Below are 17,877 nucleotides of genomic sequence, written 5' to 3' on the forward strand. Positions count from 1 at the left end.
GATAGATAGATAGATAGATAGATAGATAGATAGATAGATAGATAGATAGATAGATAGATAGATAGATAGATAGTGGCTTTACACGCCATGGCACAGTTCAATGTCGTCTTCACGAAGAAAGAGTCCAGCTGGACTCAGCCCATCTGGCTCCTGTGGTACCATCATCACCTCCTCCTTGTCAGGGTTTATCCCCATGGAAACTTTCCTGCAGCCAAGACTGGCGTTTGTAAAGAATTCAGGTCTCTGGAGGCTTATTTTCTGTTGTTGTTTTCTCAAGTCCTTTGGCCTCTGGGAATTTCTTTTGACCAATTTACATGTCAAGAGCCCCCTTAGACCTGCGTTCCCCACCACAGAGTGGAACAAGATTCGGAGACAGCTCAATTTGGGAAACCTCCCCTTTGCCAGGCCTCTTTTTTTTTTAGGAGCATTACTTTTGGCCTGTCAGTTGTCTCATCCCAACGACCGGCACAATATAATGCATTCTTTCTTTTTTAAGCTCAATCTTACATTTACTCTTATTCCTTATTTTGTTTTCTGAGTTTTCATACTTTTATTTTCACTTTTCTTTTTTTTACCAACATGCAAGCTGTTTTATATTGAACTTAATGTAAGGCTTCCACTTTACCAGCAGATGTATATACTAAGCAAAGAAAAAGAAAAGTGTGTGCTGTAGAAAAAGTTAACTTATTTACTCTGCTAGAAGAGGATTTTAATGTTGAAGCTACCTTAACATTTTGTCTCACTGCCTTCTTCTTCTTGTGATTGCTTTTAGGGCAAGCATTGTGCAGAAGAGAATCATCTATTTTCAGGATGAAGGTGCACTGACCAAGCGAATGTGTGAGAAAGGTAAGCTTAATTTACTGACATTTTATTAAACATTTAGTTTCCTTTTTATTACCCTACTGGTAGTGATTTTTTCCCCCACTGTGCTATTTATGTGCGTATTTTCTTTCTGTTTTAATTTAGCTGCAGGGGGTTTCTTGTTTGCTGTTATAAATACTATAATGAATAGCTGCATGATTCTCCCGGCTTTGCATGGTATCGGTTGCCATGCAGCAGCAACACCTCAAAAAGAACTGTACAGTACAATTTATGTTATTTCCACGTTCCCCTTGCTTCCTACTCTGTTAACCACTCATCTCCTGGATGATGGGCTTCATTCTCTTGTCTGTATAGTTATTAGCGTTATTTATATCTCATTGTCCTCTGCTTTGTCATTTCTGAACAGAATCCTTGAATGGAGACGGCACAGATAAGCCTTTACTTGATTGCTGTGCCTGTGGAACAGCAAAGTACAGAGTCACCTTCTATGGGAACTGGTCAGAGAAGATTCACCCCAAAGACTTTCCCCGTAAGCACTATTGTACTCCTGGTATTATAATATAATCTAAAATTGAAGAAAATCAGTAGCTAATCTGTTTTTATTAACATTTGACTAAAGATGGCATTTTAAAAAGTATTTATATCCTTCTCTATATTCAGGGGAAAAGTCGTTATGTGCATGGCAGCAATTAAACTCTTCTTATAACTGCTGACCAGCATCTTTCCACTGGTATTTCGACCATTTGTTGTTGTTGATGAGTTCCAAGTGGTTTGTGGTTAGAAGGCTGTCTGATCTAATCGTTAGCTCCCTATAAAGATTTTCTATTTATTTTGAGGACTCTGGCTGGATCATTCCAAAACATTAATATTGTAGTTAGAAGAAAAAATGTTGATAAAATCACCCTCTGCTGGTGAAGCGTGCAGCAGGGCACAACAAAGAGGCATATGAGTCAGAGCTGCTGGTGTATAAAAACACCTATTTAAAATAAGAACAAGAAACGCTTAGCCTGGCAGCAGAGCAGGTAAAACCTGGCAGCCCGCCAGGCTTGCAGTACAAGAGGGGCAACCCTGCAATTATCTGAGCTAGTAATAAATGTATTCTGATAATAAGCAATATACTGTTACGCTGCACAGGATTAGCACTTATTTAATGTTGTTTTGTAGCTACTAATTGGCATACGTTGGAGCTATTAGAGTGTCGGTTGTCAATCTGTGTTGTACCAAACAATAAAAACATGGTAGCCGTTTTCCAAACTTGTTTATCTTAACAGATCTGGATAATGATTCTGTGGAAACCAAGAAAGGATTTTGATGGTTAAACCATGTGACTTATTTTGCACACCAATAGTGATATCGGTGGTAGGCTATTGCTACCTAGTTGGGTGTGATGCAAATATAACCTTCAGCCAAACTATCAGGATGTGAATTGACTTTCAGCTTACGATGCCTCTCTTGTCTAAATCTGCCTCTCCCCCAGTCAGATCAATATACTGATTACAGTGGAATGAGATAAACCCTGGAACTGAAGAAAGCCCTAATTCACTATCCTAGGCAGGAAGTAGCTGGTGTGTGATCCACTCTCTCACACGTGCATGCGTGCACTCACACATTTCATAGATGGATCAACTTAGTGGAGGAGAGGGCAAGCTGTGTGGCTTCTGTTTCATCCTGACTCTTGGGGCTCTGCAGATTGATTTCTCCTTGCACAAAGTCATTTCCTTGGTAACTAGTTATTATAACACTGCACGTATTGCACTGGACGGTGTTATTCGGTGGTACCAAACACAGACTCATGGCCATTCTGACACCTTTTCTTTCCCAACCCATGACCTTGAATTTGCATTTCTTGTTGTTGCAAGAGGAGTTTTTTTTTCTCTCTCTCTTGTGAAGTCAGCAGTCTTCCCCATCATTGTGTTGCCCAGTGACCAAGAATGCTCAAAGTTTGAACTTAAAGCTGACGCCTGCCAGACACGTCTGCTTAATTGAACATTTTTACAGCCGGGTACTTGTAGTACCCGGCTGCTTGGCAGGAAACGGTGTTCACATCAAACTGTTTAGTATGTGATACCTAGCTGATAAGGCTGAGACTGCCCTGGTGGAGAATAAATAGGGCTAGGCACACGGCTAGCTCCTCAAACTTGCTAGTTTCCATTCGGAGTGTGGAAATTAAAAATTTTGTCATGGGAAATACATGAAATCGATACACAACTGTTCATAAAAAGTGTGCGTAAAGAATATGCACAGTGCACCTTTATGTGGAAGGCTGTTTTCTTTCTGAGATAACTGACAGAAAATGCTGCACTTTCATGCAATATTAACATTTTTTGACATTTTTATTAGCCAAGCCATAGCCACCTCCAACTTAACCACAGTTAACCTCACAATGTCTTATATCACTGGCAGATTTAGGTTCAGAATTATTTTCTTTCACCCAAGAGCTGTGTTTATGACGGGTGACAAGACAGATATGCCCTTCTCGATAATCACTGGAAAAATCTTGATTGACATTTTAGCAGTTTGTATAATTGCTGACTAGATTTTTGCCTGATTGAACTGGTATTTTGTGGATTTATCTTTGGAATGAGTTCAATGTCTTTGGGGTTAAAAGGACTCATTACCATCACTTTAATCTTTAGCTCTCTCCAGAGAGTTTTCAAAAATATCCAGGGTAAGAATCTGTCTAGGCTGCTCTGAAATGTCATCAGTTCCAGTCACAGGAAACTAAAATGATGATAATAAAAAAAAAAAAGTAAAAATACTTTTAATCCTCTGCTGAGGACAGCTCCTGGTTGCTCTGTAAATAGAAGTAGATTTGAATTATTTTACAAGGATTTGACATATAAAACCAAAAAAATATTTTGCTGTTCAGACAACTAAATACAAATTTTGAATTGTTGCACATTTTCATTTTAACCAGAAAGTCCATTAGATCAACCACCTTGTTAACATTATTTTTATAACAATCAGTAAAGTTTGTTTTTGTCATCAACTGTCCAAGTGCTGGTCATTCATGTATACTCAGACCCCATGAGTTACTGCTTATAAATAGTTTTAACCTGTTATGCATGTCACCTGACTGACTCATTCAGTCAGGTGACTGAATGAGTCATTCTCATTCAGTCAGTGGTTCTCATGAGTGGTTCTCATGTGGTTCTCATATTTGCAATATGTCTGTTTGGTTGCTCACTGGCCACTTTAGTCACTCCTTCCTAAAGCAGCACTATTGAGATTCACCACCTAGTGGCCACATTTATTAATTGTTTGTTGAACACACAACACTTTTTGTTAGATCTCTAGTCTTACTCCCTCCCAGCTGGCTAAACATCTAACTTTGTATTAACTTCATGCATTAGAGTTTTGGTTAGTTTGTATTATGTCATTGGCTTACATTTAATGATTTAAATGTATTCTCTTGAATTAAGTGTTGGACTTTAATAACTTTTTTGTTGTTTGATTTCTTATGTGAACCCAAGGAAACCTAGCTCAGCCAGTATTTCTTCTTTGATTTGCCCCCCCGCGCCCTGGCCTACAGTCTTGTGTGAATTAAATCTTCTAGATTTACAGTTCACACACTCAAGCCAGTGCTTGATGTTGCAGTAGTTAAAGAGCATACATGTCACTTACATGGAAAGGCCATAATAGGAAAGCAGAGTGCATGATGAAAGAATGTAAAAGCATTGGGCAATAAAGTTGTGGCTGCTTTTCAATCCCAGAGACTGCAAGGATGATGCAAAAATTACCCGTAAACATCAAAAAGTTGTCAATAAATCCTTAGATGGTAAGCAATACCCCACATCTTCTGAAGTTCTGGTTTAGAAGGTGCAGCTGATTTTTAGTTTCCAATGTTGTCATATTAATCCTGTCAATACTAACTGTTTCTTAGTACTGATACCAGCACAGCTGCATAATCTCTATGTCTGCATGTACAGATGTTAGAGCCAAGATTTTACAGTTTGTCAAGCCTACATACTTATGTTTTGGATAAAAGACAATCAAAGGCACATGGGTGACATTTATTATATAACTGTAGGAGGTTTGCATTAAAAATGAAGTATTTTTTGATTGAAATAAATAACACGTGGCAAATTACAGCGAATATATATATTTTTTTCAGAATGAGATGTTTGATCTGTCAATTAAAAATAAAAGAAGCGTTTAAAGGTACTCAGTAGAGTTACTACTAACCACAATGGAAGAGGAAAAATGAAGTTAATGTAAAATAAATAAATAAATAAACAGGTTGAGAAATCCAGGTAATGAGATATTTTACTGTCTGACTCTACAGGTCGCACCAATCACTGGTCAGCCATCATCGGTGCCTCCCACTCAAAGAATTATGTGCTCTGGGAATTTGGTGGCTTAGCCAGCGAAGGTGTTAAACAGGTAGCTGAGCTGGGCTCACCAGTCAAAATGGAAGAAGAGATCAGGCAAAAGGTAAGAATCATCTGTTTGTAGAGGAGTCTTGTAAAAGTGCTAAATAAACCCTATGAGTTCGCTAATCAGTGATTAGTGTCCCATCCTATGAGTTATTTCAAGCTTCTATGTTACCTTAGTTACAGATCTTCATTTAGATTTAAATATAAGATTTTAAGATTATTTAGTTTATTTTTAAATGTTTACATGGGCTTGTCCCATCTTGCCTGTTTGAGCTGCTTAACTCTTACTCTCCAGCTGATCCGCTGCTCCTAGAGGTACCACGGTCGAACCTGAAGCTCAGAGGAGGTAGAGCTTTAACTCTTGCAGCTCCAAAATTATGGATCGATTTGCCATTATCCACTTTTAAAACTCATCTTAAGAAACATTTTTATTATTTGGCTTTGTGCTCTTCCCTCTGCTGTTGCTATTGTTGTTTTCTGTCCTTTCCACATTTTGTGTGTTTATCGATTATTATCTCTGCAGCACTTTGTCACAGCTGTCGTTGTTTTAAAGTGCTTTACAAATACAGTAGTAGTAGTAACTACAAAGCATACCACCTCATTTGGATCTGCTATGGAGAGTAAAATATTCTACATGAAAATCAGTTAAAAAATATTAAATTGAGCCTTAAAATTCTTAAATGCTGGGTTAATATTTTATCAGATTGATTCAGTATGAAATGGGAAGGTTTCGTAGATTCAAATAAACACAGAACATTTTATTTAGTTTTATTAACGTTCTGGCATTCCACCTCTCATCTGTCATGTTCTTCTTCTTTGTGACTTACTCACTTTGTCTTAAAATAACCCATGCTGGAGGAGCAGATGGTTCAACAGAGTTTTTATTCTTTGCTGATGCTAAAGACCTAGACTACATAATGAGAGCACAGTAAAAGCTGCAAATTTCTTGGTTGGTTTCTATTTTCCTACGGCCGTTAATGCACTCTTTTATATTTAGCTTGAACTCTAAGCTTACATCATTATACAAGTTACCTCTGACCTTAGAAGCGAGAGTGAAATTGCAGTGGACTTGATTGATTCTAATTCATCTAATTCTATTCTAATTCTAATTCTAATTCATCTAATAACTGTTAAAAACATGCATTGTCAAATAATAATATATTCTTGTGTGTGTGTTTTTCAAAAGCAAGTATTGTCAAAGTGTTTTAAATTAATCCCACTGACAAACACACAGTTAAATCCTTGTTAATTTGTCAAGTTATAAGAAAATGTCCACACTTTGCGTTGTGCACACGTTTGTTAATTGTGGATATTTGAGATCGGAAGACTTAACTTTCTTAACGCTGTTCTTTAATTCCCTCAACAAATTCTGGATGGGATTCCGGTCTTCACAATTGCTTGGCTTCTCCTTAATGTTGTCATCTAGATTTTCTGTACTCTCTTCGCATTGTGCGAAGGCATGACATAAGGAACAAGAAAAAATAACACTCCCGTAATCTCTTTCTACATATTAAACACTATGATCACCAACTTGCCATGGATTTTCCACATTGAAAAAAAAGCCTTATAAATGCGGCATGTAAACTCAAAATATAAGATGTGATGTAACTACAATTCAGAAATCATAGCAATGGGCCAATAGTAACATAACTTTATCTCACTTTACACAATGCAGACATTTTACTCACCAGTAGGATGATGGTTGGTAGAAACCTGAAGGGGAACTAAAGCCATAATTTGCTGTCTGATTAATTTGGGAAATAAGTATATGATAACTGGGGGTACTGGTCAATTTGTTGAACCCTTATTTCAACAGGCAAAACATTAAGAACAATTTCTCATATACAATGTTAGCCTGAAACCTAAAAGGGAAGCGAGGGGGACAGGATACCAGTATTTGCATACATACAAAGGACAATGTGTTCATTCTGCAAAAACAATTACACAACTCCTTGAAAAAGTAATTTACTCTGTCTTCCACAGCAGGAAATTAAATCAGAGTGTCAAGATGTAGTGTATTTTGATAAAAGTTTGAATCATTGCAGTCGCAAAACAAAAAAGACAAATGGCCAAAAGAAGCCATTTAAGGATTTTCAGTTTAATAAGTTGGAAGGAGTGAGCATTGTATCATGAGGAGGAATCTTCTGCAGTAGCTGATTTAAAGAAGGAGGTGAAAGACCTAGTAGGGTTTTATAAATGAACAAGAGACAGTGAATGTTACAACGAGACAGCAGAGAAGGTCAATTAACCTCAGAGTACAACAGTGAGTGCTGTGTTTTTTAAGGGTCATTGCTAATAAAGCGAATGGGAGAATAATAGATTGTATCCAATTTTTGGAAGACTTCTTTTGCAAGCGTGGGCATAAATTATGTCACCATAATCGAATAATGAAAGAGTACACATTTCAATAATGGCTCTTTTAGCTGAGAATGTAAAAGATGAGTGGTTTCTGTACAGGAAGCCAAGTTTTGCTTTGACCTTAGTTTGAAGTGTGTTAATGTGATGAGGGACAATGAACTGTGAATAAAAGTGCTTGTACTCTGTAACCTGCACAAGAACGGTTTCATCTGTAACAGAGAAGATCGATCTTGGGGGAACCAGGAGCTGAAGCGATTTTTTTTTTTTTTTACATGTTGATTCTTGATTGGGGGATGCTTATTAATAACAGAACTAAAATTACCTTTGAAGAGAGTCCACACTTCCTCTACTAATGGTTCATTAAATTACATGTCCAGATGATCAGTTGATACTTAATTATGAGAGACAACAATAAATCGAGTTGGTAACAACACTGAAAAGTAATGTATTTTAGCACAAAAGGCCCTTATGAATGAATTCCTCTACCAATATCTCCAGTGTTTGTGAACTTGTAATATGATAAGTTTTTAAAAGTGTCCATTAATGCTTAGATTGGTGTTAGAGGAAGACTAGTTTCAATATTTTCCTACAAGAAGAGACAATCCCCCAAAAAGACAGCATGGCATTTGCAATGGTGTGGAAAGCGTCTGCCCTCCTAATTAACATCTTTTCCATGTTTGTCACTTTTCGAAGACAATTACTATAGTCAAAGACAACACAAGTAAACACAGAATACAGGTTTTAAATGAAGGTGTTTAGTAAGAGAAAAATAAATCCAAACATACGTGGCACTGTGGTGGCTTCCTACCAGATGAAGTCAATTAAGATTAATCAATAATAAATTACATTTTCATTGTCATATTACTGATTTCAATTTCAGTGTTTCTCTTGTCTGTACTTTTTAAATGATACAAAAAAAACCCACTTAAAAACACTTTAACCTTTTTTGAATCAGTTAACACGAGTTTCATTTAAAACATGTTTAAAGTTTGTCTTTACGTTGGTCTAAAACTAGATAATTATATTTCCTAAAACAAGCATCTTGCATGTTCACTTTATCTACTTTTTCTGACTCATAAAACATAGTCCTTGTCCTTGCGGTAAGAAGACAACTGGGCAAAAGAGTGTCCCTGCTTTGAGCCGTGAAGCGCTGCTTAGGAAGTGCTGACACAAACAGAAAGATGACTCGCTTTGCGAAGGCGTCAAGGGGAGCAGCTAGTGATGAATGCAAAATTGATATTCATAGCCCAGCTTCTCTCCAGCCACAGGGTGCACTGATCGTCGAGTGTTCTTACAAAGTTTCATTTGTAAAGCCAAGCAGGCATGCAGACCACACAAACATGCTGTCACACACCCTTACAAGCACAGCCTTTTTTTTTTGTTTTAATCCTACCTATGTCAATTCAGAGTGTGATGGCTTTATTTCGTGTTTGGATTTGTCATCCTTTCAGACCTGGGACCAGGGTGTGCTTTGGCAATTTGTCTTGCTGTGACTCCATCGGATGTGTCATAGAGAAGAATTTACATGTCCAAGGTTCAATATATTTTTTAGAATTGGAGGGTTTATTACATTGTGTATATAGGGGCACCTATGCATACATTGTCTTGAAATGTATTTGTATTGTAATAAGAAGAAAGAATATTTGATATAGCAGGGTAGATTTATGATGTCTATATCATACTTGCATGTCGACCAAACAAAATTTGGTCGACATGCAAGTTAATCTCATGTCTGACAATTCAGTCATTCAGTTTTATGACTTATCTACTAAGTCATAAAACAGACAATTAAGAAGAACACCTTTTTTTTCTTTTTCAGATTCCTTTATAAAAAGAATCATGAAGTGACCATTCACATTTAAAAAAAAATTGAATTGTAAGCAGAGGAATCATTTTTTTAAATGTCGAAAGGCTACATGACTACAGTTTGTGTAGGTTAGCCGTCAAAGTTAATAGGAAACACATCTATTTATTATTATTTTTAAAGGCTTTGCGGGGTAAACAGATGTGCAATATTATTCCATTTTTCATGTACAATTGCTCTTATCAGTGTGGTAGGCAGCACCGGGATGCAGCCAGAGCTCATTGTTGTCATCCATCGTTTCATGTTTGAGGTGATTTATATATGCATTTAGTCATTACAGAAGCTCAGTGTGTCACTAATGAGAAGTTTAATGAGACTCCCTCCATGGACGAGCAACCAGGGCCAAGGCCTCAGACGGATTATGAAATCTCCTATTTCCTCTCGCAGCGTGGGGTGTTTTTCATTATTACACAGTACGAACGCACACAGAATCCTCTAATATCGTGAGCCGCACAGCTGCACTAGAGAGCACAACCAACCCTCCTCCAGTCGCAGCCGGAATGGCAGATTAAAGGCAGGAAAGACATATGGATGCCCCTTAATACACCTGTGAGCCCTATGTGTGTGTTTTTTTTCTTTCAAAATCTGCTAAAAGTAGAACTAGATGTAAATCCCTGAATAACATGAGGGGAATGAGTAATTCTGTTCTTTTTGTGTAGCTCAGTTAGTATTAGCGTGATTATTTTCGCCATATTTAAATAGGAGAACAACAGCTAACAGAAAAGATTACATTGAGTCTTTAACTCTGAGTAAACGGGTAGATATGGGTGTTTCAGCTTATACATGTGGAATTAATTCCACATGGGTTTTGCTTAATTCTAATTTTTAAGATTGCTATTTCAGATAGATCTATGTCAGATAGATCTATGAATAGTTTTGAGTACATTTTTAAACAAGTTTTTTTTTTTTTTTTGCAGCATTACAATCCTGTACAATTGTCTGCTGATTTTAAATATGACAACAAAAGAGATCTCATCTACATCTCAGACTGCATCTACCTTGGTTTAGAATTCAAATGTTAAAGTTCATAAAATAAAAAAAAAATAGATTAAATGAAATAAGTATGATATGTAGATATTCTCTCTAAAAACAACATGTCAGTGCACATCGATTTTATAAAGTTAAACTGGATAAAGCAAAACAGCCTTTCAGCAAAACTCATTTGATCAGACAAGTACTAAAACCAGTTATTTAACCTCTCAGTAAAACACTGTTTCTAGGAGCACAAAAAGAACAAAAAGAACCTTGTACTGACTGTCAAGCATGAAGGTAGAGATGTTGATTATCTTGGCATGTTTTACACCCACATTACAGATAACTGTAATGTTATTTTAGATTATAGATTCCCATCTAAGATAGACTAGGAGTGGAATTTAATCTAATTTCTGTTCTTTTTATGTCAAAAAGTGGATTATTTTACCAATCCTGTTGTACAAATCTGTTGTTTTCAGGTGAATAAAAGTAACAAACAAAAAGTACAGTACATTATTTCAAGCTCACACTGTTTTAATATTTTTTGGTGTACAGGCTTTTGCTCATATGAGGGAAATGATTTTCTCCCGCCGTAAATAAACATCTGTTAGATGCAAACTAAGGAACTTGCTCTGACTTTGAGCCATTTTATGTTCTTCAGGAGATTTCTCATTTCATGAAAAGATTCAGTCTCTCATCAAACTATTTGAAATCAAACTGCTGCTCACCTTGATGCCATTCAGAATTTATATTTTTAACTCTCACAGTTCATTAAAGTTCTTGACCAGCTAATTATTTTTGCACTGCTGCTGGTTTTAGGAGAGCACTATATGCTGCATAGCCTGAAAGCATGTATGAAACATCAATGAAATTCAGTCTCTTTTATGTTACAAGAGGAAATGTGGCTCACATAGTTCCTGAGAACACACACAAACACACACTTTTGTGTTTTACATTTTTTCCCCCTTTGGCTCATTTCTTGGTTTTTAAAAATGGCCTGGTCTTACGTTTCAGAACGCCTCAACATTTTGTTGTTTTGACGATTAAACACTGTTTTTTTGGCTTTGTTGTGAAGATTAGATGACACACAGAAATTTGCCACACCTAACTATTTAGTAGAATTCTTATTGTGACTGTTTAGTAGTTATAAAAACTGGCAGATCACCACTCGAAACCAGCAAATATCCTTACAGGCAAGAACAAAAAAAATAACCACTTGCTTTTATAAACAGCGCTTTCTGCTATCTTACTAGACTCCATCATCTTGTGCTCTTCCTTATTACATCTAAAATAAAACTTTCACTACATTATGTGAATTTTATTAATTCTTTTATTGTCTGCATAATGTAGAAAGAAACTATTACTTTGCATGGAAAGAAGCAGGAGGAAGAGGAAGAATAAACTCAAGATTATACAACATTTTAAATCACTTAAACATAGTCATTATGAGCACAACCACTTGCTATACTTTTCTGGTTGATGCTGCAGAGCATCACTGAAACCCTAAAAAAAATAAAGTAGGTTTAGTTCAATATAAAGAACATTGGAGAGTCCCATCTTGACTACTTTCCGGGTGCAGATGTACAGCAATTTTACATAAAAAATAATGCAAAATGAAGCTGGCAAGCCATAAATTGAAGTTAGCTCACTGTTGTGAATATTCTTAATGGAAGACATTCACTAAACTATTTGCTCAAGGAAAATTAGTGCTAACCAGGATTAACAAGTTAATAGTTTGGCCATACATTTGTAGCCTTTCGAATGAGCTCAAGGTAAAATTCATCAATACTTTCTAAATTCCCTTTGAATTTCCTTGATCAAATATGTGTCAGGATCTTCTATGTGTTCAAAATATTTTCCTTGATTTCATCATTTTTTCCTAAGTTCTTTAAACCTAAGTTCTTTAGTTACTTAGCTTTATTATGTTCCCCATACTATTTGATAGTCAGTCAAAATATTATGACTAATCAGTGTCTGTGTACCAATAACCTCACAATTTTAGAAGGCAGTATTTATTGAATACAAGTTTCTTGGTCACAAACTCACGTTTTGCATGCAAACAATACATCTATCCCATTAGATGGACTGTAGCTGGAGTAAATGCTGAAAGAGATCACAGTGCCCCACATATTAAAGGTCACATAGTGCTGGAAGCATCCTCTTGAGGAGTGAAGAAAATGCTGATTCATTTGAACCTAAGTTTATGCAGTAGTAATGTCATATTAACAAATTTTGTCAACTTTCCAACCTAAATATTTTAGAGTTTGACAGAAATGTTTTCAGACTATTTGAAGACATAAATTGAAGAGTTAAATACAAGCAAGGACAGAGTTTACAAACCTCCTTTTGACAACAAAGGGATGTAAACTTAGCTTCCATTTGCAGGAAGTAAAAACGCTGTAATATACTTAAAATATACCACTAAGAAAAATGTAGCTCTTCACACTGGATTATTAATTTGTTGTATAAAGCCTCAAAGACAAGTGCTTCTTTAAAAGGGTCAAGTTGTTTAATCGCTGCCTGAATTCAAAATGGCAGTATGTTTCTATGTGTATTTAGCACATACAAATGTGCTAAATACACCTTTCTGTGTCTGTATCTCCACATTGTTGCTCTCATTTGGTCAACCAAGGAATCAGTGTGATGAATGACACATCTCAGGGCCATGCAGGACTTCTCAACAATGTTTCTTCAGACTGTTTTTCTTTCTACCTCATGCTGCCCTCTAGACGCAAAACACTTAGATGGACAACATGTTAACAGGATAGTACCCACGTCTGCTACAGGCTGGTTTTTTCTCACAGGCTCACTGTTGTCACCATTCTCTTCTTTTTCAGAAACCATCTTATCAATTTCCTAGCATTTCTTTTTTTTATTTACCATGAGTATATTGTATTTTATTTTATTTTTTTTCATCTCAGTTCCATAGACATACCATATGCTAAAATGAGGACTGACATCTTAACCCTATTCATGCTTCCCAAGCCACGATGGTCAATAAGATAAACACTACATTGTCTGAAAGAGTGTCCAGAGATTCTCATCACAACTTTTCTTATGGCATTGCTCTTTTGTTTGCTTACGGTTTTGCTTGCTGTTTTTTTTTCTCAGTTTTAATGAAAGCCTATATGTGTGTATATGAAAAACGAATCATTAGCTGGCAGAGTTCTCTCAGGCTGTCAAGTCAGCTTTTTGAGCACTGCTGAGATATTCCTGTTTTGGAAAAGAAAGCTCTCAAAAACCTTTATGCCTGCCTTGGCTCATATTACTGTTATTATAACTGCTTAAAGTGATCAGAACTGCCAGATGAAGGTACAATTTAAAATGCAACAGGAAACCTAGTGTGTGCTTTCTGTGAGATTTTAAGTGTATATCTCTTTAAACACATGTAATTTATTTATCTGAGTGGATTTTGCGTTGATTATCTTTTTGTTATTAAACACCCAGGTTACAATGCGGTTGATATGAATGACTTAAATGCCTGTTTGTGTTAATCCAGCTGCATCTTGTTCATTTATTTTGTTTTTTGTAGGTATGTATTGATTATACAGCAACCTGATACCATGGGTATTGATCCCCAATGATGGAGTTGTACTAGTTAAAGATCAAAGTCAATGGAGTATGCCCAGGGGAATTTGGATTAGTGTAGATTTTCAGTCATCCAGAATATGACAAGTCCAAAGTACTTCAAGAGAACACAACCTTTTTTCTTCATTCACCAAAGAAACAATGGAACATATCTTTGTTTGAATGTAATATTATATATATATAATGTAATATTAATGTTTTTGTTTATTGGTGGCCCAGATCTCACGATGCACAGAAAATCAACATCATCATTCTTCCTTCTGTTGAGCTGAATGGAAGAAATCCTACATGTAGCACTGAGGGGAGATGAGAATTGAGCGGAACTGTGTAGGAGGCCAATTACAGGCTAAATATCCTTTGGTTTTGTTACGGGTTAGCTCCAGAACTTTTTTGGGTATGCAACAACATCTTTTTTTGAAGGATTGTCAATTTCTATGAGTCTGAGATAACAGTTTATGGAAATTAAAACTAAGATTAATGCTAAACATCAAACAATGCTTTCACTAAGCTCTGGATCTGTATTCTCCAGGATCGTGATTCCCCCTCTTATCAGTCTGTAATCAAGGCTGGATCGCTTTTCTTTTGATGCGCATGGTTGCTTTTGACTATGTTTATTTGTGAATCCAAGTCTGCAAGTTAATATTTTGCAGATTAAAGTGTGTGTTTGAAAATATTTGCAACATTTTGAGCTCCCCCCCCCCCACTTTTGCTGTGCAAACCATGAGAAGTAGTCAGTAACAGGTTGGAAAGGAGATTGAGCGAAATCTATATTACAGAATCTATAACACCAAGCAGCTAGGTAGTACATGTGGATTCTGAAATTTAAATGAAACTATTTGCCTTTCATTCAGCTGTATGATTACTCAGCTGTGAATTGCTTCATTTTTATTTCACAGACTGTGGCAAGACTAATCAAACACTGTCAAGACTGTTTATTAACAGTGATTTGGTCTGTTATGTTTAAATTCTAAGTGTAATATGGTCAATTGCAAATAATAATAAACTCCTTGTTCATAAGGTAATATCTTTTCAAATCTTCATGAGCAGTTTATATGGCTCTCCAAATGCAATGAGTCATCTTAATAAATATTTTTTAATGTTTCATTCATGAGGTGACCTGATAAATCTGTTTGCGAAAATGGCGATACTTGTTTTTTCTGGCTCGGTGTAAATAACACCCTAGCACTGCTGCTTGAAATTCACTACGATCTTCATGTCATTTGGTAACTTTCAGAACTAGAGACTCTCTTTGCATGAGAGGGTCAAACAGATGGAGAGAGACACTGACTGACAGAGTAGGATAAGGGCAAAGGATTCAGATGCAACCTCATGCATATCCCTAACGGACTCAAAAATTAAGTGCAATTCATATCTACATCAGAGTATGTAACATATGAACAATTTTCTATCTTAAACAGATAGTGTTGCATCTGCCATTAAACTAACACAGCATTTCAGACAAAAGAAAATAACAGTAAAATGAAACTATGTGGTAATAATGAACAGCTCACCAGGAAGTCCCCCTCTGAATGGCTAAAAAAAAAAGCCTTAAGAAGGAAATAAAACAAAATCTGATGAGTGACCAGATCAAATTCTAGACTTAAATCCGTCTAATATTTTGTGCCAGGATCTTGTGTAGCCTGTTTATCCTTGAAATCCCTCAGATGTAGCTGATTTTCACACTTCTGAAAAAAAAAAGAATGTGTCACATTTCCTTCACATTGCTGTAAAAGACTCTGATATAAATTGCAAATGCTAAGTGGCAATTGTTGCCAACAAGAGTGGCAAAGCAAGTTATTGGAAAATTACATTTTCTCATCATACAAGGTTGACTTGAGAACAATATTCTTAGATACATAAAAACATATATTGTGAGCTGATTTTTTATATTACCACACGATATCTTTGATATCAACCTTTGTTTATTTATTAGATCTTTTTAACATGGCAAAAAAATTTAAAAAAATAAAACAGAAACAATCGGAGATAGTTTTCAAGAGCAAGTCAAGCCATCTGATGCCTCAGAATGTAACACTGACTGCATATAAAATCACTGCAACATCTGATATCTTGTATCCTTTTAGTGTCTTGTATGTACCACTGACATCCATGCTTGTTTCTGCCAGTCACTGCTGTACACATGATTGTATATTCATAGATATAAATATGTCATGTGTCTATGCAGAGTTTTGCAGTAAATATGCAATTTATATTGTAGGACAGTGACTGGAACCAATCACCTTGTTGTGGTGCCCCCATCACATCATTATTTGTTTCACAGCACAATCCAAATGTGACCTTCCACCATAAATACAGCAGGTGCAGAAATGATAAAGAGGGAGAAAAATGAAATCCTGAATCTCCACCGTCTAACAAGAGAGGTCCTGACACGTTCCCCAAACCTACAAGAACATTTGAATTTTTAATTTTATTTTTATTCAATATTTTATTATTCCATTAAATAATAAACTAAAATGACTTAGTGAATGTATTTAATGTATTAAACTTTTTTTTTATTTCGAAATGAGTAAGTGCTGCATACATGTATCTATTGTTTGTAAGAGACTGAAATGTGGTTGAGGGATGAAAACATTTTATTTTAAGACCAAAGGTGTGGTTGAAATTAAAATATACCAAATTGTACAATATCATGTATATAAGATGAATCACTGTATTCATTATGTAAAATATATTTCCAGAAAAAAGTTACACTGCATTTCAATTTCCCTATGTTATTGATTTCTAATATTTTTTTCTCCTTTTTCTTCTCAATGCCACTTCGTGAGCAAGTTGTTTTTGGTCTTAGAGTTGACTTCTGGCTCATAAGTGAGATGAGGGCGGTTTTTTTTCAGAAGTGAATTATATTTATTATTCCTGAGAACCACTGTCAGATGAAATCATATTACAGAAGCACTGTGAGTCTCAACTTTTTATCTTAACAGAACCTTTCACTGGCTTTGAAAGCCATAAGGCGTTCACCGTGTCCTATTCGGGATCTGTCCTCTTTTTAAACGCTATGCTTAAAAAAAGAAGCCAAGTGTGCAAAAATGAAACAAAGTTTGTATTTTGTGAGGATGGGTTTATGTTTTTCTGCCCAAAGACACATAATTAATTTTGAAGTGTCAGAAGCAAACATTTTCATTCTAATCTGTGCTCTTTGCTAATATTAGTCTACAACAGAGTTCTGCAAGAGGCTGGAAACTTGGTTGTGATTTATTGTCCAGATTAACTGTTTTTGTATGACAGTAACATTAGCTAATTCCAGGTTAATGCTCATTTTATTAACTTTTGCATCACATCTATCATTTTTAATGCATTGTTTTACAACAACTGCATTAAAAACCTCATTACTCTTTTCTCTTTTCTTTCTTAATGGGTGTGAATGTGCACATCACATAGTCAAACACTATCATCATGTACGTTAACATTTTGCAACAGAAAGCCTACAAATACACGACATTTATGTTTTCTGTTTTGCTCATACCTTTATTGGATGGATTGTAATGTCTGATGAAAAACATGCAGCTAGTTTTTTTTTTTTCAAAGCTTGTCTTTTGCATCTGTCTGTTAATTTATGCAATAACTTTCATGCGCATATATGAATAATGATTATTTAATGAGTATATATACTAAACTTTCAACGTGAGCGTGGCGCAGCATGCTTAGTCCAACTTGTTCTGAAGCTGAAAGTTTTCTAATGTATTCAGTTACCTCATTCTCTATGTGCCTGATTAAGTTTCATGCTCCATTTTCCCTCCTCCTTTATGCAAACTCAACCAAATGACAAAAATGTCTAATTTTAGTCATGACTAAAATGTCTCATTTTAGTTATTTGGTTAACTGACAAATGGTCCATGGTTTGCTCCTCCACTTCCTAATTTCACCTGGGATAAGTTT

At 35.8% G+C, this 17,877-nt stretch overlaps 1 protein-coding gene across 1 annotated transcript in view; it reads left to right on the plus strand.

Annotated features, from left to right (window-relative positions):
• The window catches only part of LOC103136606 (spondin-1-like), an 18,397-nt gene extending 13,120 nt beyond the window's left edge, over window positions 1–5,277 (plus strand). Inside the window, exons 4-6 of the mRNA XM_016670354.1 lie at window positions 773–846; window positions 1,229–1,351; window positions 5,108–5,277. Of these exons, the coding sequence (XP_016525840.1) occupies window positions 773–846; window positions 1,229–1,351; window positions 5,108–5,277 (367 nt within the window). The remainder of the gene's footprint in view (window positions 1–772; window positions 847–1,228; window positions 1,352–5,107) is intronic.
• The last annotated feature ends 12,600 nt before the right edge of the window (window positions 5,278–17,877 follow it).

This window comes from Poecilia formosa, unplaced genomic scaffold (assembly GCF_000485575.1).
Source record: "Poecilia formosa unplaced genomic scaffold, Poecilia_formosa-5.1.2 Scaffold33, whole genome shotgun sequence".
Taxonomy (NCBI): Eukaryota; Metazoa; Chordata; class Actinopteri; order Cyprinodontiformes; family Poeciliidae; genus Poecilia; species Poecilia formosa.